At 39.3% G+C, this 24491-nt stretch overlaps 1 protein-coding gene across 2 annotated transcripts in view; it reads left to right on the plus strand.

Moving 5' to 3' along the window:
- Window positions 1-24491, plus strand: part of tent2 (terminal nucleotidyltransferase 2) — a 78636-nt gene that overhangs the window by 33798 nt on the left and 20347 nt on the right. For both annotated transcript variants that reach the window (XM_020515826.2, XM_048594908.1), the window contains exons 9-11: window positions 5850-5978; window positions 10841-10884; window positions 12010-12146. In XM_020515826.2, coding sequence (XP_020371415.1) covers window positions 5850-5978; window positions 10841-10884; window positions 12010-12146 — 310 coding nt within the window. The remainder of the gene's footprint in view (window positions 1-5849; window positions 5979-10840; window positions 10885-12009; window positions 12147-24491) is intronic.

Here is a 24491-nt window from a genome sequence, read left to right on the forward strand (position 1 = left end):
TAACAAAAAAATTATCTATCTCAGATTTAAAACCAACAACTGATCCAGCATCCACATTTGTAGAAGTGAGTTCCAAACCTCTGCTATCCTTTATGTGCAGAAATGCTTCTTAACATCTCTTCTGAATAGACTGGCCCTAATTCTTAGTCTACGCACACTATTTCTAGGATCCCAAATCAGTGGAAATATTTCATCTTTATCTACCCTGTCTTTTCCTGTTAATACCTTGAAGACTTCGAGATCATCCCCATAAGCTTCTAAATTTTAAAGAAAACCAGCCTAATTTGTATAATATCTCCTTATAATTCACTCCTGATGTCCAGATATCATTCCTGTAAACCTACATTGTACTCCCTTCAAGGCTAATATATCCTTCTAAGATGTGGTGCCCAGATCTGCTCTCAGTACTCCAAGTAGGGCCTTACCAGGGTTTTGTATAATTACAGCATAAGTTTTGCATCCTTCTACTCCAGTTGTCTGGATGTAAAGGTCAGCATTCCATTTGCATTCTTGATTATTTCTGCACCTGCTTATGACATTTTTAAGATCTATGTACCTGAACTCCCAAGACTCTGGGCATTCACATGCACTTCAAGCCGTCTAGAAAGTGCCCTGATCTACCCTTTTTTGGTCCAAAATAAATAACCTCACACGCTTGATTACATTGACCTCCATCTGTCAAAGTTTTTCCCACTCACTTTGTCTAACAATATTCCTCTGTATTTTTATGTTCTCGTCGACAGTGTCTTCAGTGCCATCAAACTTTGTGTTAGCAGCAAATTTCGATGTATGATTTTCTATGCCATTATCCAACCTGTTAATAAATAATGTGAATAATTGAGACCCTAACACAGATCCTTGTGGGATGCTACTGGTTATATCTTGCCAATTTGAGGATCTATCCCCATTATCCCTAATTTCTGGTGGCTGCCACTCAACCAATTTCCTAACCATGTCAGTAATTTGCCCTCATTTCTGTGGGCTTCTACCTTTGTTAATAGTCTCTTATGAGAGTCTTTACCAAATGACAGAAATCCAGATAAACAACACCCATAGACATTTCCCTTGTGCACTACCTTAGTCACCTCTTCAACAACTTCAATGAGGTTTGTCAGGCATGACCTACCTGTCACAAATCTATGCTGGCTGTCCCTGATTAACAGAATTTACAATGTGCTCGGTTACCATATCCTTGATTATGGACTCCAACAATTTCCCACCACAGATGTTTAGGCTAACTGGCATATAATTCTCTGATTGTCCTCGATTGCCTTTCTTAAAAAATGAAATGATATGCAAGTTTCCAATCCAGAGGCATAACTCTTGTATGTGGGGAACTCTGAAAGATTAAAGTTAGGTTGTCCATAATGTGCTTCCCTACTTCCTTTAACACCCTCACTTAGAAACTGTCAAGCCCTTGGTATTTGTCACTCTTCAATTCCATTTATTTCCTCAATACTGATATTTTACTTCTGAATTTTATTCAGTATCTGTTCCTGATCCACTATTAATTTCCTCGGGACTTCCAGCAAGCTATCCTCCTGTTCTACTGTAAATATTGAGGAAATGTTATTATTCAACATGTCTGCCCTTTCCGCATAGTCATTGGCAATGTCCTCACTTTGTCTTCAGTGGTCCAAATTGCTCCTGACCACCCGCTTTCCCTTTATGTAACTATAACATTTCTTCTTATTGATTTTTGACATCCCTGGCATTTTTTTCTTTCATAATCCCTTTTGGTAGCTCTTAAAAGCTGATTTATAGCCTTTTGCTGGTCTTTGAATCTTTCCCATTCAGCAGGTTTTAGCTTTTATTTGCATTTTGAAAGGCCTTTCTTATAGTTTTAAATTGTCCCTTATCTCATTAATTGTCCGTGGCAGTTTTTTTCCTGTGAGGTGGAGCTTCCCCTCTTGAATATAAACTGATTTTGTATTGCTTTAAATGTTTCTTTAAACATTCTCCACTGTTCTTTAGTTGTTTTACCCATTAGCATATTTTCCCAGTTTACTGTGGACAATCTCTGTCTCAGCCTTGGCTAAATCTAAAACTTTAGTTGCTGATTCATGCATTTTGCTTTCAAACACTACATTGAGCTCAATTATGTTGTGATCGCTATTTGATAAGTGTTCACTTTATTACTAAATCCAATATTGTTTATCCCTTAGTTTTGCAATTCAAGCCATGTCTCTGTTATTGCTACTACAACATATACTTGTGTGGTCTTCTGTGCCTGTAACTCACCAATCTTATTTACCACTTTTTACTTTCTTTCTGTCACTGAATCCATCTAATAACTTACTGTTACTAGTACTATCTGTCTTTCACAGGATCCTTTGCACATGCTATCTCTATTATTAACTTCTGATTCCCACACTCTGGTTATGTTGTTCTAAACACTACCAAATAGCTTGAGTAAATCAGCTTGGAGGTAAATTGTTTCCATTTCTGTTTAAGAGTAACCCCTCCTATCTGTATGAGTCACATCTTCTCCAGAACTGACTTAAATGTTCCTGCAATCTAACACCTTTCCTCTTACGCCAACTCTCCAGGTGCACATTTACCTGCTTTATCTTCCTGTTTCTAAACTTACTTGCGTGTGACACTAGGAGTAATTCAGAAATTATTACTTTTGCATTCCTGCCCGCTATTTTCATATCTATCCCCCTAAATTTTGACTGCAGTTATGCATCCCTTATTAGGAAACTCGTAGAAACGGTTAATATTTGGAAAACTTTGGATGTCCAGAACTTGAACGTCTTGAACTTCACCATCTAGGACCAGGCCAAAGTGCCACAGCTGTTAGGAACTCACTTTCTCCTCTGTGAACTACCTTTTCTCCAAGGTAAAACCAAATTCATGGGTATCCACCTGTTAACTCTCCAACACTTCAAAACTTCAACTGTGGACTTTTCAGCTGAAACCTTAGTTTCACAACTTTCTTGCTAATATGGTACTACTAGCATGGCTTTGGCTGCACTCCCCTGATGTTATGAACCATCACTTTCATCAGTATTCAGGACTTGATTGGAGCGTGAGATGCACTCAGTGTCTCCTGGACAACTTATCTCTCTCCCTGCAGAGTGACTATTATCTGTAGGCATGCTGTCCACCCTGCCCAAGCACAAGAATCCAGAACTCATGCTGCTACAGCTGACGATATTTCTAGCACTTGTAGTTACCAGAACAAAGGAACTTATCTTTTTTTGCTATCATTTAGACATAAATTGTATACATAAGACTTAATGTCAAGTTTTGATATTTATTTCCTTGCTTCTTGGAAGAATAAAAGATTAGAATTTTATAAAAACATTCAATTAATCCATGACATTATTATGTTGCAGTTGTTTATTCCCCACCTTCACTTCAGTGATCCTAACTTTCTCAGCATCACTCTCACTTCAGTGATGCTGACTTGCTTCCCAGTCCAGTTGGTAGTGATCCTGACTCACTGCACACTCCTCCCAGTGTGCTCCACAGTGATCCTGATCTGCGGCACACACTCCCCAGTCTGCTTCAGTAATCCTGGCCATTTTGAGGGATTGGATTATTATCTGCAAAGGAGCAAAGTTATGGGAAGAGGGACAGTGTGTGTCACTAGGGAATTTGCTCCTTTGGAGAGAGAGCACAGACGTAATGGGTTAATTGGCTTCCTGTGCTCTAACTTTCTTTGATTAGTAAACTAATGTCCTGAAAGCATGATTGTGAAAAAAATTGACTTGTAACAAAAAGTTAGCTGATGTGCTGAGATCCTTCAGGCTAGCCGGTTCTGCTATCCTGATGTAAGTTGATTGGAGGAGTTCTTGTTGGAGGCGTTGTTAAAATCTGGGAATGGTGATGATGAGGGAGATGTCTTTGTGTGGTTGGTGATCCTGGTGGTTTATCAGGCTGCGTGAAAGCACTTCACCTCAGAATTTACAAATTCTTCTTGTTGTTACTGCAGTAGAATCCAACTGTGAGTTGTTTAGCTTCCATTCTTGGCCATTAAATAAACGTGTTTGCAGTTCAGAAGTACTTTTTAACACACTAGGAATGTATTGAGGTGCTATATCAATGCTAGTTCTTTTAAATTCTCTAACAATCTCTCAGTTTTTGTTCAATGATTTGGTTGAGTCCTTTTGGGGAGTTAACCATTTTTTAAAACTGAAGTTTTGTGCATAATAAGAAAAACACCAAGAAAGATGAGGGTTTGTTGTTGAAGGTATTTTTAATACAGCTATGCTTTTCTTTTATTCAAAGGATCTCTGAACCCAAGTTCTTTGTGAAGTGGAATTTTTCATTCATGTCTTTTAAAATAGTATAATAACAAACCTTTAGCCTCTTGAAATCACCTAATTTGTGCAAAACTTTGCAATTACTTTTATTCCTATTTACTTTGGCTTAAATTCTGTTAAAACAACTTCCAACTCTGTTAATAAAAACTGAAAGAACTCTGGATGCTGTAAATCAGGAACAAAAACAGAAGTTGCTGGAAAAGCTCAGCAGGTCTGGCAGCACCTGTGAAGAAAAAAATCAGCTAATGTTTCCGGTCCAGTGACCCTTCCGCAGAACTTGAACTTCCTCAGTTCTGAGGAAGGGTCACCGGACCTGAAATGTTAACTCTGATGTTTTCTTCACAGATGCTGCCAGACCTGCTGACTTTTCCAGTAACTTCTGTTTTTATTCCAACTTTGTTATGTGGGCCTGCTAAAATTGTTTGGCTTGAATCCTGCACAGGTATACCTTTTGTAATCATATTAAAGTTTTCAGCAATGTTGTATATTTATTTCAGGGGCCAGAACTCTTCCAGCATTTGCACTCATTTGTTAGCATTGTCCACTGGAGGTCAGTGTTGTTCCCTTGAACAATTTTTTTTGTGCCAGACAACAGCAGTTATTAATCTTTGGTTTTTTCCATTTTACATCAGTATGCTTTGTCTCGTTTTGAATTATGAAACAGGTAACCGTTTAATTCAGAGATTTTTCCGAGCGCTGTGTCATATTTTTGACCTGTACATGAAATTCCATTCAAAATATACAGTAGCCATGTCACTAAAATGATATTTTAAATGACGTTATCACTTTGCTGCTGATGCACTTTCTGTTAGATGCACAAAGCATCAGAGCAGTCATAGTCTTTTGCCCCTGTGTATGTGTTTTATTCTCGAGTGATTTTGCATTAATTTAAAATTCTAAGTCTACATGTGTTCTGTTTGACTGGCTTAACCACTAAAGTAGATAACTTAATGTGTTAAATATATATTCAGAATATTCTGATTATATTCATGGCTTTCAACTGTTTATCAATTGTAAGTTGGCCTATCTATGATTCTCTTAATTGGTGATGCATTGGATTCTTAATGGAAATTAAAACCTTTTCAAACTATACATCTCAGGCAGTTAATTATTTACAGGGTAGAATCAGACCATTTGGCCCAATAGGTTTATTAATTCAAATGCACTTAATGATTGATAAGTATTTTGTGATAAAGTATCAGTATTTTGAGACATGACATCCAGTAAGTATAGACTGCTTGAGTAAAAAGATAACCTACATCAGATTTTCTGGTGTTTTTATGAAATATTATTTGACATTGGTGTAGACTAACTGATAAATGTTCTTGGTGTGTTTCATTAACAATTCATTTCCTGTTCCATGTGACTATCAGAGTAGTAAATTGGGTTGACTTTAAGACATGTTTTCATTCACCAATTCTTAGTTTTCTGAATCCTACATGGGAACGTAAATTGTATTTGTGAGTGCAGAAAATTGGAAAGTAAAACCAGTTTTGTGGTTGGCTTGTCATTGACTACTTAAGTTCAATTGCTCTCCTCGTAAACACTTCTGAAATAGTTATTGTTTCTTTTATACAGTTGAGAGTCGTGTCCGTCCTCTTGTGCTGGTTGTGAAAAAGTGGGCCCGTTACCATGGAATTAATGATGCTAGCCGTGGCACATTGAGTAGTTACTCTTTGGTACTGATGGTGTTACACTACCTACAAAGTAAGTCTGGCCCTCCCTAAAGCAGTGTATGTATGTTTGTGACTGTCTGCTTTAATGATGTTGAGTAAACCAGTGGGGATTTTTAGACCTTGACGCTAAAACTTCATGCTTGACTCTTTATCCATACCAGACTTTACAAAATGCTCCCTGATTGTTTATATTCTTAAATTTATGTTCCAAGAACTCCCAAAGTAACCCGGACCTGGTTTTGGGAGCTCAGGGGCATGATATGGGAATTGCTGGTAACTTTGAATGAGAAGATAGATGCAGCTGTCCATGCCTGCCAGATATTCTACCTTGGCTGTTCACCTTATCCATGCCCATCACCATGTTATAAACTTCTATAATGTCACCCCTCATCCTCCAACACTCCAGGGAAAATAGCCCCAGCCTATTCAGCCTGTCCCTGTAACTCAAACCCTCCAACCCTGGCAACATCCTTGTAAATCTTTTCTGAACCCTTTTAAGTTTCACAACATTTTCCCTACCATAGGGAGACCAGAATTGAACAGTAATAATTTTAAATCAGCAGGCAGAAGGGAACATGGAACTTGGCAAAATTACAATCACAAGGGAAGTGGTACTAAGAATTTTAGGGAATTGCAAGCTGACAAGTCTCCAGATCCAGATAGATTTCATCCTAGGAACTTGAAAGAAGTTGCTAATGAGGTAGTGGGTGCCTCTGTGTTAATTTTCCAGAAGTCCCTAGATAGCAAATATAACGCCTGTCTTCAAGAGGGAGGGAGGGAGGCATAAAACAACAAACTGTAGGTCAGCTAGCTTGATTCCTGATATCTAGTAAGGTATTAGAATTGATCATGGAAGGGATTAAAGCTGCACACTTTGAAAAACTCAAAGTAATTGGGAAACGCTGCATGATTTTGTCAAGGGGAAATTATGTTTTACCAAATTATTGGAATCCTTTGAAGAAATACCATGTTTTGTGGATAAAGTGGAGCTTATAGGCATGTGTTTGTTGGATTTCCAGAAGTCATTTGATCAGATGCCACATTTATTGTGAAAAATAAAAGATCATGGCATATGGAGTAGCATATTAACATGGATAGTAGATTGGCTGGCTAGCTGGCAGAATACAAAATGCATAAATGGGTCTTTGCTTGATTGGCAGGATATAATGAGTAAAGTCCTGCAAGGGTCTGTTCTGAGGGCTCCCCTTTCTGCAATGAGGAGGAAGCGAAGGTATGTTATCTAAATTCATAGATCATACCAAGATAAGTAGGAAAGTACATTGTGAAGAAAACATAATAAAGTTACAGATAGGTATAGATATGTTGTGAGAGTGGGCAAAAGAATAGTGCATGGAATGCTTTGTGGGAAAATGTTCACTTTGACAGCAAATGGAGGAAGGTTGCAGAATTCAGAGGTGCAGATGGACTTAGGTGTTCTGGTTCATGAGTTCAAAAAAAAGTTTGTGCATGGACATAGTATGTAACTAAGAAGCCTAGCGGAATGCTATATTTTATTATGAAAGCAATTGCGCGTAGTAGTAAGGATGTTCATGCTTCAATTATACAGAACTTTGACACCACATTAAACTACTGTGTGGAGTTTTGGACTCCTTATTTAAGAAGGGATGGAAATGTATTGAAGGTGACTCAAGAGGTTTACAAGATTGATACCTGGAATGAGTTGATTGCCTCATGAGGATAAGTTTGATAGACTGGGCTTGTTTCCACTAGTGTTTAGGAAAGTAAGGGATAACTTGATTGAAGATTGATAAGACCCTGGATGGTCTTATCAAGGTGGATGTGGAAAAGAATTTTTTTTTTTTTTTTTTTGTTTTGTAAGTCAGTCCAGACAACGGACACTATTTTAAAATTGAGGGTTGCACTTTCAGGGCCGGAATGGTGACCTTTTTCCTCTATCAGCAGGTTTGGAATGCAGTGGAAATAGGGTAGCTAAATATTTTAAAGACACAGGTAGATAGATTCTTCTTAGGCAGAGGAATCTAGGTTATTGCAGGTGAATGGGAATTGGAATTTGAAACACGAATGGATCAAGCATGATCTTACTGAATGGCAGAGCAAGCTTGAGGGGCTGAATGGTTTACATCTCCTATTTCCTATGTTCTGTAACTGGTGTTAAGCTACAAGCATCAGTACTAGAATCTCTGCTATTTACAATTTATTTTCATGAGCTGGGCAAAGTGTCAGGGCAATTGTACCCAAGTTTGCTGATGATACTAAGGAATCCAAACTGTAGGAGGATATATTTCAAAGACTTTTACATTGTTGAGTGGCAACAAGGTGGCAGATGGGGTGTATTCTAGGGATGTATGGCGTTATTAATTTTGATGAGTAGAAAAGCAGATTTTCTTTTTTAAAATTTGTGAATCATGTAAATTGTTTTGGTGCTCAAAAGAACTTTGATATGTGGGTACAAGGACATCAGGTTGGCCCGCAAGTGGTATGATAGCCCTTGTGTGATGAAAGGTATGAAATTTTTAAATGCATGTAATTGTTTTAAAAAGGTTGCACTTTAAACTAGTGGCATATGAGTGTTAGTTAATTTTTGTAAAGTGATTTTTAAAAAAGAACTGGATCAGTCTTTCTGGATCTATGATTTTAAAGCAATATGTGTCTCTTGGGCCATTGATGGAAGGTAATTTATACTGTGGGATTTTACAATCATAGAAATTAATTTAGCAGAGTGTAGGATGAGCAAATTTATTTTTTAACTTTAATTCAGAAGCTTTTGGGCAGTTGGAAGGAGATCTGCCTAGGTTCAGTCACAAGTAGCAATCTCAAGAGACCAGAAGATTGGTTGGAACAGTTAAGGAAGTAAATTACTTCTGTGAAACCAGTTAGTGTGTAAAACTTCCAAACCAGAGTGTTTGGTTAGAATTTTGCAGATTATTGAGAGACTGAGAAAGTTTAAGGTCTCAGTTGTTTGAATGTTTATGCAAAATGGGTTCACATCTCATGGGACTGAAATGTGAAGCAGCAGTTATGTCAAATCTATAGATTTGATAGGGAAGGAATTTCTCTGGATTATTGATTAAATATGATGTGGTGTTGAAGAGTAGTTGGGATTTTGTTTGTCCCTTTGTTTTGAAATCTTTCAAATTGCTTTATAGTTGGATAGCTTGACTTGTTCTCATTTTATTTTTGCTTTTCTTGTGTAATAAACTTCTGTTCTGATGTTCAAACCAAACCTGCAGTTTTGTGTGCTCACATTTATGAAAGATGGCTATGTTAAATTTTTTAAAAAGACAAAATTTGATCTATCAGGTTGGAGTTTATCCTGGGATCTAACTTGTCCAGTGGTAACATCCACTGGGATCATAACAATTACAAGGCATTTGGAGTAAAAGAGTAAGCAAGTCTTTTTACAGTTATAGAGGGCTTTGGTGTGAGCACACTATGTCTGTGATCCTGAATTAAGAATGAAAATTCAGACCTCAGTTTATAAAACCAAGTAGAATTTTCTTTCCTGACAATATATGTGTAACTACACAAGGGTCTGGAGCTAGCTTTTATGTCTGATCAAAATAACTTGCGAGAAAACTTGTCATTGTCTATTCTCAACAGTCATCTAAGAGTACATCTGTACTCATTCGGTTGAAAGTTAGAAAAAGTAGGGACCCATCAACCATCTCTCCTATGTCCATAACAGTCGGAATTTTTTGGTTAGCATTCTTTTTCTTTATTTTGAATGGTGAAAATGTTAGCAGTATGTTTCATTTAAAACATTTAATGCATAGCTTCTATCACATATATTTCAATGACTTAATTGAAATATTGATTTGAAGCTTGCACTATGGATATACTGTATAACATTTAAGAGAGACATTCCTGTTTGTTTAATGTGAATATGTAGTTAGCAGAATTTCCGGGCATGCCATTTGCATCAAATGTTAAAGGATGCAACCTTTTATTCTATGAGGTTTAGAGTTTTCTGTTCCTCCCAGAAGATGCAGGTAGAAGGTTGCAACTAAAATTCCAATTTTATTGTAATGAATTAGTATCAAATATTACAATGATGTGTTTCTGATTGATACCTCAAAATAACAAGCAATTATCCTTGAATAATGCAGTATATGTGAGAAGCAGCATTATGAATAACAATAACTGTTTGTTTTTTCCCATTGGAAAAATAAAATATTTGGAAATGTTGTTGAATCAATCATGTAATTTTGGTTAGAATATCTATACTGAAACTTAATACTGTCTATAACTATAAATATTTGGAATTTTTTGTATTTTTACGAATTATTTTTAAGTTCTGAAAATTTCTTAAAAGATTATGTGTTAAGTTTGCTAAACAGTTCTCACTGGATTACATTTCTAAAAATTATGTGCCCAAAATTAATTTGAAAAGGCAATTTAAAAAAATAATGGAACTGACTTGCGATGAATAGAATGTTATTGGATTATTGATATAGAGCAATAGTTAGATGGTGGAGGCCCTTTTTAAAAAGCTGATAACAGTCTGAGCTGCAGTCTCCATGTTGATTATATCCAAAAATGGTAACCTGTGCTTTCATTTTAAAATTCATTCATGAGATGCAGGCATCACAGGCTAGGCCAGTATTTATTATCTCTTCGCATTACCCAGAGGTCAGTTAAGAATCACTTGCATTGTTGTGGATGTGGAGTCCCATCTAGGCCAGACCAGATAAGGACGGCAGATTTCCTTACCTAAAGCACGTTAGTGAACCAGGTGGATTGACAACTGAGTTGAAGGTTATGGGGAATAGGCAGAAAAGTGAGGTTAAGACCACAATCAGATCAGCCATGATCTTAATGGCAAAGCAGAGCTGTATGGGTAAATCGGCTATGGTGCATTTATTTTTCTTACGTTCTTGCATTCTTATTTCACTTTTCTTGTTTCTATTAAAGCTCTACCTGAACCCGTCATTCCATCTCTTCAGAAAGAGTATCCAGTAAGTAACATTTTCATTTCTGTGACTGAAATGATATTAACACTAAAATGTTTTGAATACTATTTTCAATCCAAACCATACAATTCAATACCCAGTCAAAAATTTAGTTGTAATTTCTATCTGGTTTTGTATAGTGCAAGCTGCTTGCGTCTGGAACATTGTTTATTGCAAAAACTGGTAGAGTTTTTATTTGAATCCAAGCTATTGACCGTAGTTTTGCTGATCTCCAACATCATCTTGTGTTCTCTTTTGAGAACTTCAAAATCTCAATTTCTATGAATTATTTAGGATAACAAATGCATTACAGGTTTAATTGTTCATCAGTATGAAATGGACTATCCTGAAATGGTCCAAATTATGTTGAATCAACAAAAATTTGTAGTACCAAAGCAACAGGAGTAAAAATTGATTGAAAAAATGTATGGCTAATGGATTCAGTGTTGCTCAGTGTCATTGACTAATACAAGTACTTTTTATTGGCACAGGTTTAATATATTCAGTGATTAGGAGCTGTTGTGTTGATATTTATATATTCCCTTGTTCTGGCTCCAGACTTAACCAAGCCCTATACCTGCCAATGTACTGGTAATTGCTAATACCTAACCTCACGGAGTCTCTATATAGACTGTTTCCTTATAGTAAATATCCAGTTAATAGGCTAGATGGGACTGTCCATTTTTAGCAGTTAAGTGTCACAGTTGTGTTCCAAATGCAGGCTGTCTGTAAGCAGTGCCATGGGAGATGATTACCGAATTCTAGGTTTCTGAATTGAACCCAGAGCTGGTTTATGCTGATTACGTTTTATTAGAAATGGAAGGAGGAAAATTATGTCTGATGCTGTCTGTTAATTTAGGTTTCCTTTTTCTCCAGTGGGAGTACTTGGAGTTCCTCCTTGCATCAAAAAATGAGGGGTAACTTGCAATTCTGCAAAAGAAAAATGTACATTTAGAAGATGTCTAATAGGATGCATCTGAGCAATATTACCACTTTCTTGTTTTAGTATTAACATCACCAAATTTCCATATTCATGATTTTCGCATTTTTGTACTTTGTTTTCTTTATATGTTGTATTCAAGGATTTAAAAATGTATCACTCATTTCAAGGATCAATTTGAATATTTTTAGGAGTGCTTTGAGCCCACTATGCAGCTGCAGTTTGTGCACCGAAGAGGAAGTAACATTACTCCATACCTCTCATTAAATAGCTCAAACCTGGGAGACCTGCTCGTGGGGTTTCTGCGATACTATGCTACAGAATTTGAGTAAGTAGATTTTTTTAAAATATAGAATGGACATTGGTAGCATATTTGGAAGTAATTGAAAAATAGGTATAGTTAAAATCTGACTCTTTTCTTTTCCAACCAATGTTTTTTAAATTACTTGGCTTAACCCATCTAACACCAGAATCTCATTTATGCCTTTACTGTCTTCAGACGCAATATTCCAAAACTCTCAATAGCCAGCCTCCCATCCTTCATCCTTTGTAAACCCCACCCTCCTGAATTGCATTGGCTGCCAACATGCCCAAGTCAAAATGTTCATCTTTCATGGTCTCACTCCTCTCTCTCGTTGTACACCTGTAAAGTGCTGTAGTCCTGTGACTTTCTCCGGTCCTATACCCACCTCCAAATGCCCTCCATTCTACAGGTCTTTTGACATCCCTACTCTATTCACCATATTGAATTTCCTTTTCCTCTTTGGTCTCTCCATGTCCCCTTCCTTTTTGAGACTTAACAATTTTGTGCGAAACAGCATAAGCAGCAAATGATAGATAGGGCTAAGTGATTCCACAACCAACAAAACTGCAACACTACTACACCTAGTCATGAACCGTGGTGGACAATTAAACAAATCGAAGGCTGAGGGTGACTTTATAGAGGTTTATAAAATCATAAGGGCCATGGATAGCATGAAAAGCCAAGGTCTTTTTGGGCGGGGGAGTCCAAAACTAGAGGGCACAGGTTTATGGTGAGAGGGGAAAGATTTAAAAAAGGGATAACTTTTTCATGCAGGGTGGTGCGTATATGGAACGAGCCTGCCAGAGGAAGAAGAAGGGTAGAATCAGAATAATTAAAAAGCATCTGGATGGGGTTATGAATAGGAAGGGTTTAGAGGGATATGTGTCAAATTCTGGCAAATGGGCTAGGTCAGAATGGGATGTCTAGTTGGCATGGATGAGTTGGACTGAAGTATGACTCTGCAACTCCATAGGGGCTCCACAAATATCCACATTCAATGATGGAAGATTTCCACATAACAGTACAAAAGATAAGGCTGAAGTATTCTCAGCAATCTTTAGCCAGACAATCCGTCCTGGCCTCATCTAGAGATCCCCAACATCATAGATGCTGGTCTTCAGCCGATGAAATTCACTCCACGTGATATAAAGAAACAGATGAATGTGTTGGATGCTACAAAGGCTATGGGCCCTGATAACATTCCAGCAATAGTACTGAAGACATCCCAGAGCCTGCCAAGCTGTTCAAGTACACCTGCAACACTGGTATCTACCCAATCAATGTGGAAAATTGCCCAGATATTTCCTGTACACACAAAACAGAACCAGTGTCATTTAGCCAATAATCATCCCACCAGTTCCCAATCACAGTGATGGAAGGGGTTTTCACCAGTGGTGTCAAGCAGCACGGGCTTAGTAATAAACTACTCACCTCGTCAATTTGGGTTCTGCCAAAGCCACTGAGCTCTTGCCCTCATTGCAGTCTGTGTTCAAACATGGACAAAAGAGCTGGCCTGCAGATGTGAGGTGAGAATGACTGCTGTGAACATCAAAGCTGCATTTGACCCAGTGTCACATTAAGTAGCCCTAGCAAAGCTAGGGTCACTGGGGTCAGGGAGAAAACTCTCCAGTAGTTGGAGTCATACCTCGCAGAAAGGAAGGTTGTTGTCGGAGACCAGTCATCTCCACTCCAAGGCATCTTTGCAGAAGTTCCTCAGAATGGGCTCAATGTTTCATCAATGGTCTTCGTTTCATCATAAGGTCAGAAGTGGGGATGTTCGCTGATGGCTGTAAAACATTCAGCACCATTTGCAAATCCTCCAACAGAACCGGGAAAATTTCCGGATTTGAGTTGACAAGTGGCAAGTAACCTTCATGCCACAAGTGACAGGCAACAGTCATCCCCAACAAGAGAGAATCTGACTATTACCCCTTGGTGTTCAATAGACTGAGTATCGCTGAATCCAATATCCCCATATAAGTACTGTGGCTGCAAGGGCAGGTCAGAGCCTAAGAATCTTGTAGGGAGTAGCTCACCACCTGACTCCCTAAAGCCTGTCCAAATCTACAAAGCACAAGTCAAGGATGTGATGCAGCAAAGACTTCCACTCGCTTGATTGAGTGAATATGGCTCCAACAACATGCAGGAAGCTTGATTGCATCCAGAACAAAGCAACCTACTTGATTGGTGCCAAACATTCACTCCCAACACCACCAGTGCCCAGCATAGCAGTGTATACATTTAAAAGATGCACTGCAGAAATTCACTAAAGATCCTTAGTGGTGAGGTTTGGGATAGGCTTTGGTCTATCAGGTGAGGTTGAGCTAGAGTGAAGGTGGGAGGAATAATGTTGAATAAAGAGAAGAAATGCTGGTGTCAGGAGTCGCTGGTGAGTTGGGAGTCTAGTTAACAGTTACCCAGGAGTTAGAGTAGATTCTTAATCCTCTGATTTTTACTACATACCTACAAAAGCTGAGATAACCACGATGCTCAAATTTTCCTCCTTTAATTACCTTTTTTTTGGAAGTTTCCAGACAAAGGAAGAGCCCATTTAAAAATTAAATTTCATGGGCAATTCCCATGGAATTGGCATGCATTGGGGATTTTGTATGGTTTCAATGTAAAACTCTAGTTTCTGCTGCTCCAGCGGCTGTTTGATTATTAGAATATCTGGGCCATTATATTGTTAGAGACTAAAGATAGGAGGATTTTAGTATTCGTAAAAAGACCAATAAATTTATGTGGAATGAGAAAATAGGAGACTAGCAAGAGACAGAAAAATTTTAGACACATTTCTATATGGAAATAGCAAATGATTAGTACAGGGCCAGGTGAAATTATAGTGGGCAGTAAGGAAATGACAGTCACATTAAACAAGTACTTTCTACCTGTCTTGACAGTAGAAAACATACAAAAGGGGGACCTGTGTTTAGCACAAATAAGGCACTTGAAGAAAAAAGTTAACAAAGTAAACGTTCTGGAGAGGTTAGTGGGACAAAGTGATGATAAACTCCCTTGAATCTAAACAACTGCATCCTATGGTCTGAGAAGAGAGAGCTTCAAAGATGGTGGGTACATTCATATTTATCTTCCAGAATTCATTGGATTCTAGAAGAGTTTGCAAGGATTAGAATTTAGCAAGCATAACCTGTTGTTTATGGGTTGAAAGGATTGTCCAATGATGACAGATTAACTAGTCTCAGTTTACATACCCTGGATTTAGAAGAATTAGAAGAGATATGATGAAGAATAAAATTCTTGAGCATGGCAGGATAGATGCGAAGAAAATATTTCCCCTTGCTGGGCCATCTAGAAAATGGGGTCAAAAATTTCAGAATGAGGGTTTTCTTTGTTCTTTCACAAGATGTTTCATTGTTGGCTAGAGCAGCATTTGTTGGGCATCCCTAATTGCCCTTAAGTAAGTAGTGGTCAGGTGCTGCTATGAATTGTTGCTATGTGTGGCTGTTCAGAAGCAAGTTCCAGGATAGGATGGTGTTTGCCATAGAGAGGAATTTTTCAGGTCATGGTAATCCTATGTGTTTGCTTGCCCTGTATTTCTTGGTGGTAGAGATCATGGGTTTAGAAGGTACTGAGGAAGGAGCCACAATGAGTTCTTGCAGTGTATTTTGTCGATCAATGGTCTCTAACCTTCTTAGCATAATATCACTTTTTAAATTTATGTGCAACCCAGGATCTATCTTGAAGAAAATATGGATTTAACAGTTAATTTTCGTACCATGTAAATATAAAGCCAAGTTGTGTCAGTCATGAATGGATTCATCAAACTGCAGTGAGAAGCATTGACAGTGCTTCAGGTCCTGCTGTCATTGCTGAAAGACGTCTTTAGTCAAAGATTCCACTCATCTTGTTATTGAGGAAGCACCAAGTGACATGCTCAGGAATGCTGTTATTTTTCTTTGTTCTTAAGTCCTTGAATACAGAGTCAGCAAACCTTGTCTTCTTTAATTACTTTATCATTTGTGAATGATTTCTTGTGTTTATCCAGAAGATAGCAAATCTGAAATGATGTTTCAGGTTTGTCTGCTGTATTCGCTGTTCACAATGTGGTCTCTCGTACGTTGGAGAAACAAAGCTCAGACTGGGTAACCGGTTCACAGAACACCTACGTTGTGGACACAAAAAAGACTCCGAGCTTCCAGTCACTTGTCACTTCAACACACCACTGTGTTCTCTGGCCAACGTCTTCATCTCCGGCTTGCTGCAGTGCTCCGGCAAAGCTGAGTGCAAGTTGGAAGAACAGCACCTCATTTTCCACTTGGGAACCCTGCAGTTTTCTGGACTTAGTATCGAGTTCAACAATTTTAGGGCTTGAGCACCTTTTCCCATGAATTCCCCCACTCCCACAAACCAGGCCTTGTCATTACATGGCTGCACATTACCTGCTGTCAGCCAAAAATTGTCCCCATTTGCAGCTATTCATTCCTGCAAACTGACCTTTAATCACTGCTTTGTCTGTCCAACTGTTTTTCTGCCTCTTTGGGCTTTATCTCCACCTATCAAAGAACAATACAGCACAGGAACAAGCCCTTTGGCCCTCCAAACCTGCGCCAACACATTATGCCTTTCCATACTAAAACTGTCTTCACTTACAGGATCCGTATCCCTCTATTCCCTTCCTATTCATGTATTTGACCAGGTGTTTTTTGAATGCTGCTGTTGTGTCTGCTTCCACCATCACCTCTGGCAGCGTATTCCAGGTACTCCCCACCCTTTGCATGAAAAACTTGCTTCTCACATCTCTTTTAAACTCCACTCCCTACCCCCATGCAACATTGAACCTGTGTCTCCTAGTAATTGGCCCCTCCACCTTGGGGGAAAAAGCTTTGTACTTTCCACCCTATCCATTGCTATTCACAATCTTTTAAACTTCTATCAGGTCATCCCTCAACCTCCTGTGTTACAGTGAAAAACAAACCGAGTCTATCCAACCTTTCTTCATAGCTAAAATACCCCGTACCAGGCAACATCGTGGTAAATCTTTTCTGTACCCTGTCCAAAGCATTCATATCCTTCTGGTCGTGTGGTGTGCAGAACTATACACAGTATTCCAAGTGTGGCCTAACTGAAGTTCTTTAAAGCTGCAGCATAACTTGCCTATCCGTATACTCAGTGCCCGTTCCAATGAAGACAAACATGCCATGGGGCTTTTTTACTACCTTATCTACCTGTGCTGCCACCTTCAGTAATCTGTTGACCTGCACACCCAGAGCCCTCTGCATATCAATATTCTTAAGGGTTCTGCTATTCACTGTATAATTTCCACCTGTGCTTGATGTTCCAAAATGCATCACTTCACAGTTGTCTGGATTAAATTCCATCTGCCATTTTTCTGCCCATGCCTTCAACTGATCAGTATCCTGTTGTATCCTCTGACAATCTTCCTCGTTGTCCACAACTCCACCAATCTTTGTATCATCTGCGAACTTACTAATTAGACCAGCTACGTTTTCCTCCAAATCATTTATGTAGACAATGAACAGCAGAGGTCCCAACACTGATCCTGCGGAACGTCACTAGTCACAACCCTCCATTCCGAAAAGTATCCTTCCACCACTACCCTCTGTCTCCTATGACTAAGCCAGTTCTGTATCCATCTTGCCAGGTCACCCCTGATACCATGTATCTTCACCTTTTGTGTCGGTCTGCCATGAAGGACCTTGTCAAAGGCTTTACTGAAGGCCGTGTAGACATCAACCGCTTTTCCCTCATCAATCATCTTCATCACCACCTCAAAAAAAACTCGATCAAGTTACTGAGGCACGACCTCCCCTGCATAAAATCATGCTGTCTATTGCTAATACGTCCATTTGCTTCTAAATGTGTGTAGATCTCATCCCTAAGAATTTTTTCCAATAATTTCCCTACCACCGACATGAGGCGCACGGGCCTGTAATTTCCTGTTATCCTTCTCAAACAGTGGGACAACACTGGCTATTCTCCAGTCCTCTTGGACCTCACTTGTGGCCAAAGAGGATGCAAAGATGTCTGTTAATGCTGCAGCAATTTGTTCCCTTGTCTTCCTCAATATTCTGGAATAGATCCCATCAGGACTCGGGGACTTATTTACCTTAATACTTTTTAAGACACACAACACCTCTTCCTTTTTAATAACAACTTAGCTTAGAAATTCAACACTACCTTCCCTGAGATCATCCTCCACCAATTCCTTGTCTTTGATGAATATTCGTTTAGGAACTCACCTACCTCTTCTGGCTCCATACATAGATTCCCTCCTTTGTCCTCAAGTGCACCAATCTTTTCCCTGGCTACCCTCTTGCTTTTTATATATGTTTAAAAAGGCCTTGGGATTCTCCTTAATCCTGTTTGCTAATGACTTTTCATCACCCCTTTTAACCCTTCTAATTCCTTGTTTAAGTTCTTTATTGTTTACTCCCCCACTCCCCCACAATCTTCTTATAAAAACCTTCCTTTTCCTAGCTACTGTCAGTTCTGAAGAACGGCCTCTGGACCTGAATCGTTAACTCAGATTTCTCTCTTTAAATGCTGTCAGACCTGCTGAGATTTTCCGGCAATTTCTGTTTCTGTTCCTGAAATCACGTTTTACTCCCCTTTTGTTGTTGATATCAAAAAATATGACTGTTGAACTTTGACCTTTCAAAATAGCTTCAGCTCATCAACTTCCTTCATCTGAAGCATGCTGTTCAAATGAAAACTATCCATGAACTTGCTGTGCAATGTTGTGTGGTTCCAAATTTTTACTCTTTTTATTTTTATTTTTATTTTTGTTTTACTTTATTCTTATGGTCATACTTTGGTGACATATAAAGCAAACATTCTTCCCTTTAATAGCTGTGAACAGAATTCATTTTCCCATTCCATGTGAAAATTGTACATTTTTTGGTTTCATTTTAGATGGTCCATTTCATCGTTCATCATTATCCATTCACATTGTAGTTTATGATTTCGCTGCTGCTGGTCGTGCTGTCAGGAGGCCTCTGGATCTGTGCCAGTGGTACATCCAAAATTGTTACTGGCTGCTTTCAAGTGTGAAGCAAGGGACGTTACTGCTATTGTTGCAGTTTGTTTCTGGGATCCCTGGCCAGCTTGCATTGCTCAGCTGAATAGCCTCCTATGTTTGCAGTTCTGTAAAATACTGGCTTCACACATCAGTTCCTAGTATATTTCTTCATTAGTTTGCATTTCCACTTTACCCTGCAATGATAAGCATCCACATCAAACTGAAATACGATACAACAAGCTGGCAAAGCTTTAAGCACATGCAATTCTCTCCAGCCGTACAGCTCCTGGAAGCGGAAGTCATCTAGCAGCATGACAGCTAACGTGACAAGGGAATGTGGGCAGGTGGTGAGATCGAATATTAGGAGATGCTCAAGTCGAGGGAACACAGGTAGACAGTGAGATTGACCTGATGGAGTCTTCACAATTGATGAGCTGATTGCAAATGTACATGTTGGAGATCACTGGCTGTAAATGGTGCGCACTGTTGCTGTTAGGCCTTAGTAGTGGAGGGAGTGAAGTTGAAGGTGGCGTATTGGATGCCAGTCAATTTGTCTGCATTGTCCAGGATTGTGTTGAGTTTCTTGAGTATTGTTGGAGTTGCGCTATCTGAGCAAATTGAGAATATCCCATCACACTCCTGACTTCCTTACAAGTAGTTTTCAGGCTTTAGGGAGTCAGGAGGTGAGTTACTTGCTGAAAAATTCCAAGTTTCAGACTCATTCTTGCAAATGGTGTTGGTAGAGGATGGTCATTAATTGAAGCAACTGAAGATGCTTTGACCTATGACACAGTCATGAGAAACTCCTGGGCTGATGTTCTGGGACTGATGATTGACCTTCAACAATCAGAACCGTCTTTCTTTGCGCTAGATATGGTAATAACTAGTGGAGAGGTTTTCCCCAATTCCTGTTGACTAGAGCTCTGCCGCAGGACTTCTTGATGCCACATTGAGTTAGAAGTTTCATTATCTCAAGAACAGTTACTCTTGTTTCTCCTCTGAAATTCATCCTTTTCGTCCTTGTGTGGACCAACGCTGCAATGAGGTCACAAGCTGAATCGCCCTTGCAAAACCCAAACTGAATGTCAGTGAGCAGGATATTGCTGAGCGAGTGCCACTTCGTAGAAATGTTTTCAATACTTTTCTTCACTTTGCTTTTGTTGAAGAGTAGACTGGGGCCATAATTGTCCTGGTTATATTTGCCTTGCATAATTGAACAGTTTTCCACGTCGTCGAGAAATGCCAGCATTGTAGCTGTACTGGAACTGTACTTAGCTTAGCTAGAGGCACAAGTCTTCAATACATTGCCAGAATATTGTCAAGGCCTGTCGCTTTTGCAGTATTCAATGGTTTCAGCCTTGTTTTTTGCCTTGATATGCTAGGCTTCCTCGTCATTTAGGATGAATGGGATTCCTCAACGTTGAGATTGCTGATACTTCCGGTGTCCTCTAATGAGTTGGTTAATTGTCCACCAGTAGTCACAAATAAAATGACAGGATTGCAGAGAAGGAATCTGCCCCACAGCTTGTGGGATCACTGCTATCTGGTGCATGTCCTTTCTGCTGCTACGCTTGTATGCACTTTTATGCTGTAACCTCACCGAGTTGACCTTGCATTTTTAGATATTCTTGATCCTGCTCCTGACGTGTGGTCTGACTCTCATCTTTGAGCTAAGACTAATCCCCTCGTTTGATGGTTACAGTAGAGTGAGGGATATGCCAGCTGCTAGGTCACAGATTTTGTTCTTTTTATTTATTCACTTCTGTGTTGTGGGTATTGCAGGCTGGGTCAGCATTCATTGCCCATCCCTAGTTGCCTTTGGGAAGATGGTGTTGTGCTGCCTTCTTGAACCACTGCGGTCCATGTGCTGTAGGTTTGTCCCAGTGAACTGAAAGAACAGTGATATTCCCAGTTCGGGGTGATGAGCGACTTGGAGGGGAACTTAAAGGTGGTGGTGTACCTGTATACCTACTGCCCTTGTCCTTCTAACTGGACGTGATAGTTTGGAAGATGCTGTCTAAGGATCTCTGGCAAACATCTCCAGTGCATCTTGTGATAGTAAACACTGCTGTTGCTGAGCATCGGTGGTGGAGGGAATGAATGTTTATGGGTGTGGTGCCAGTCAATTGAGCTACTTTTATCCCCCGTGGTGTCAAGCTTCTTGAGGACATTGGAGCTTCACTCATCCAGGCAAATGAGGAGTATTTCATCACAGTCCTGACTTGTGCCTTGTAGATGGTGGTGAGGCTTTAGTGATTCAGGAGTTGAGTTACCCAGGCAGCAACTACATGGGAGTACAACGACCTGCAAGTTCCTCTCCAAACCACTCACCATCCTGATTTGTAAAAATATCACCGTATCACTGTTGCTGGGTCAACATCCTAGAGCTCCCTCTCTGATAGCATGTGTGCGCACCACCCAAATTGGATTGCAGTAGTTCAAGGCAGCGGCTCACCACCACCTTTTAGAAGGCTATTGGGCGTGGGCAGTAAATCCTGGGCCAACCAGTGGAGCCCATTTACCTACATGTTCAAGGCTAATTAGGGATGGGAACAGATGCCAACCTTGCCAACGATACCAACATTCTACAAAAGAATAAAAATGATGAGCGTAAAATTTAGGAACCCAATAAGTTGTAGTCAAAAATGAAATGACAAGGGCTTGCATAATGGTTTCAAGGTGAAGATGATGGTAGTAGATTTGGTGCGTATAGAAGTGTACTGCCCTTGTAATGCAGTGACAATATGGTCGGAAGCTAAATTTTAACATGGGCAAGCATCACCTTGCAGTGGAACTAACAGTTACTTTACAGACCTATAATTATTTTTCAGGAGATAATTGTTACTTAGTAAACAGTGCTTTGAAGCCTATCTTGCTAATCTATTCAAAATCTGCTCGTGTTTCTTAAGTTGAACCTGTTAGACAGAATGCAAGTTCAGATGATAATAATAGAATTCAACCTCCACACTAAAATAGTAATATTGGTGAACAGGGAATTGTTTTTGTTTTCCACGTTTGCTTTTTTAAAAAAAAAATACACATTTGGGTTTTATGGTAAAGCTGCACACACCCAGCTGGGATCACCATTTTTAGTCAAATTAAAAGCTGAATATCTATGATCGCTATGCTTTAGCTGTGTCAATTCTCTAGGTCTAGTTTCACAAAAATGAATGAAGGCAGCAGGTGGGATTTAGACATGGAGCCCTGTGAAACAGATGGATGTTGGAGCCAGAAGTGCAGCTTCTAATGTTCAGCTGTTTTTGCAGGGACAGTGTATAAATGCTTGCTCGAGGGAGAAATGCATCACTGGTATAGGTTACAGACTGTTTTACATGTGTACTGGCTGCCAACGGAGCTTTGAGACTGCTGTACTGAGAGCACACTGACCATTTTGAGTCTGCAGACATTGCCTCTGTTGTATGTTACTGTTGATTTGCATTGTATGCAGTAATCATGTTTCATTTCCAAAACAGAAAGGCAGGATTCTATGAATTGAAACAGTTTAGAACTAAAGATTTTAACCACTAAGGGCAACTTGAAACAACTGGACCATATTCTGCTTCTGAACCATGTAAATTGTAAAGAAGAGAGCTTTCACTTATTCTGCTCGCTTATGGCTTAGAGCAATATCTTAATGATCTGTTCTAAACCTCTAGAATTGTGATCTAGAAATGAACAATTTCAAGAAATGGTTGAAGGCACTGGATCAAAACTTTTGACAATTCTACTAAAGACTTGTTCTACACAATTAGCTGCACTTCAGGCCAAGCTGTTCCACTGCAGCTGCAACACTGGAATCTACCTGACTGTGTATAAAATTGCCCATGTATGTCTTCTCCATAAAAAGCAGGACAAATCTAACCTGACCAATGAATACGTCATCAGTATAGTGATGTAAGATATTGTCAACAGTGCTATCAAGCTGCATATGCGGCAGGGTAGTAAGCTGCTCATTGATGCTCAGTTTAGGTTTCACCAGGTCCACTCATCTTGTAATCCCATTACAGCTTCGGTTTAAACAATGACAGAAGAGCTGAACTCCAGAGGCAATGTCAGTGATTCATTAGACATCAAGACGGCATTAGCCAAAGTATGGCATTAAGGACCCTTGTCAAATCGGAGAATGGCAAAATTTCTGCACTGGTTAGAGGTTCTTCGGTTGCTGAAACAGTTTGTATCCACATTCGTCAAGACCTGGACAGCATTCAGTCGTAGGCTTCTCAGTAAGAAGTAATATTCAAGCCATGCAACAATGACCATCACCAACAAAAGACAATTTAACCAGCTCCCCATGATATTCAGTGGCATTATTGCTGAATCCCCTACTATCCACACCCTTGAGGTAAGCATGACCAGAAACTTAATGAAACAACTCACATAAATGCAGTCAGTGCAACAGCAAGTAAGTGTCTTGGAATTTTGTGGGGAGTAACTCTGCCTGATTCGCTCAAACTTTGGCCAGCATTTACAAAAGATCTGGTAAGGAGTTGTAATGGAGTACACTCCCTCATGCATGGATGAGTGCTCTCCAACAACACTTAGAAAACTTGACAGCATCCAGGGCAAAGCAGCCCACTTGGTTACCACTCCCTTCACCATCGATCTACAGCAATAACAGTGTGTGCCATTTATAAGATGCTGTGCAGCAACTTGACAAGTTTCCTTCCCCAGCATGTTCCAGGTCTATCACCCCTACCACCGAGAAGGATAAGGACAGGAGACGAGTGGAACTTCACCATCTGCAAATTTCCCTCCAAGCTCAACACATTCTTGACTTGAAACTATGTTGCCATTCCATCACTATTGCTGAATCAAAATCCTGGAACTCCTTCCTAACAGCACTGTGTACATGTATGCACGCATGGACTTGTGGTTCAAGAAGTTAGCCAGTTACCACTCTTGAGGACCATTTAAGAATGGGCAATAAATGCTGGCACCCGTGAATGGAAAAACAATTACCAAGTAAGGTTATATTGCACTTGTAAAATTAAGTATGAATCTTCATAACAGCCAAAAACAAAGCAGGAAAACTTATGATTCACAGTGAACACATGAGAGTTCCAAAAGAAATTCCATTGTCAAAAATGTTAATCTGCACTTTTTAATTTCAGTGATATGTGCCTGTGGCAAAATATTTGCTTTTCCTGTTTTTTAGTTGTACACTTACTGTTCAGTTGAACATTAAAGTTAGAGGATTAGTGAATAGTTGCTTCCAAGTTATAAGGCAAGTTAATAATCTGTAATAAGGTACTTATGACTCATTCTGATGGACGATTGAGAAGATTGCATTTGCACAAACACTTAAAAGTGAAGTTTGTGGCATATCCTTCCATGCTTCAATAGGTTCTGTTAAATGGTTCAAATTAAAA

This window comes from Rhincodon typus, chromosome 3 (genome assembly GCF_021869965.1).
Source record: "Rhincodon typus isolate 14 chromosome 3, sRhiTyp1.1, whole genome shotgun sequence".
NCBI classification, from domain to species: Eukaryota; Metazoa; Chordata; class Chondrichthyes; order Orectolobiformes; family Rhincodontidae; genus Rhincodon; species Rhincodon typus.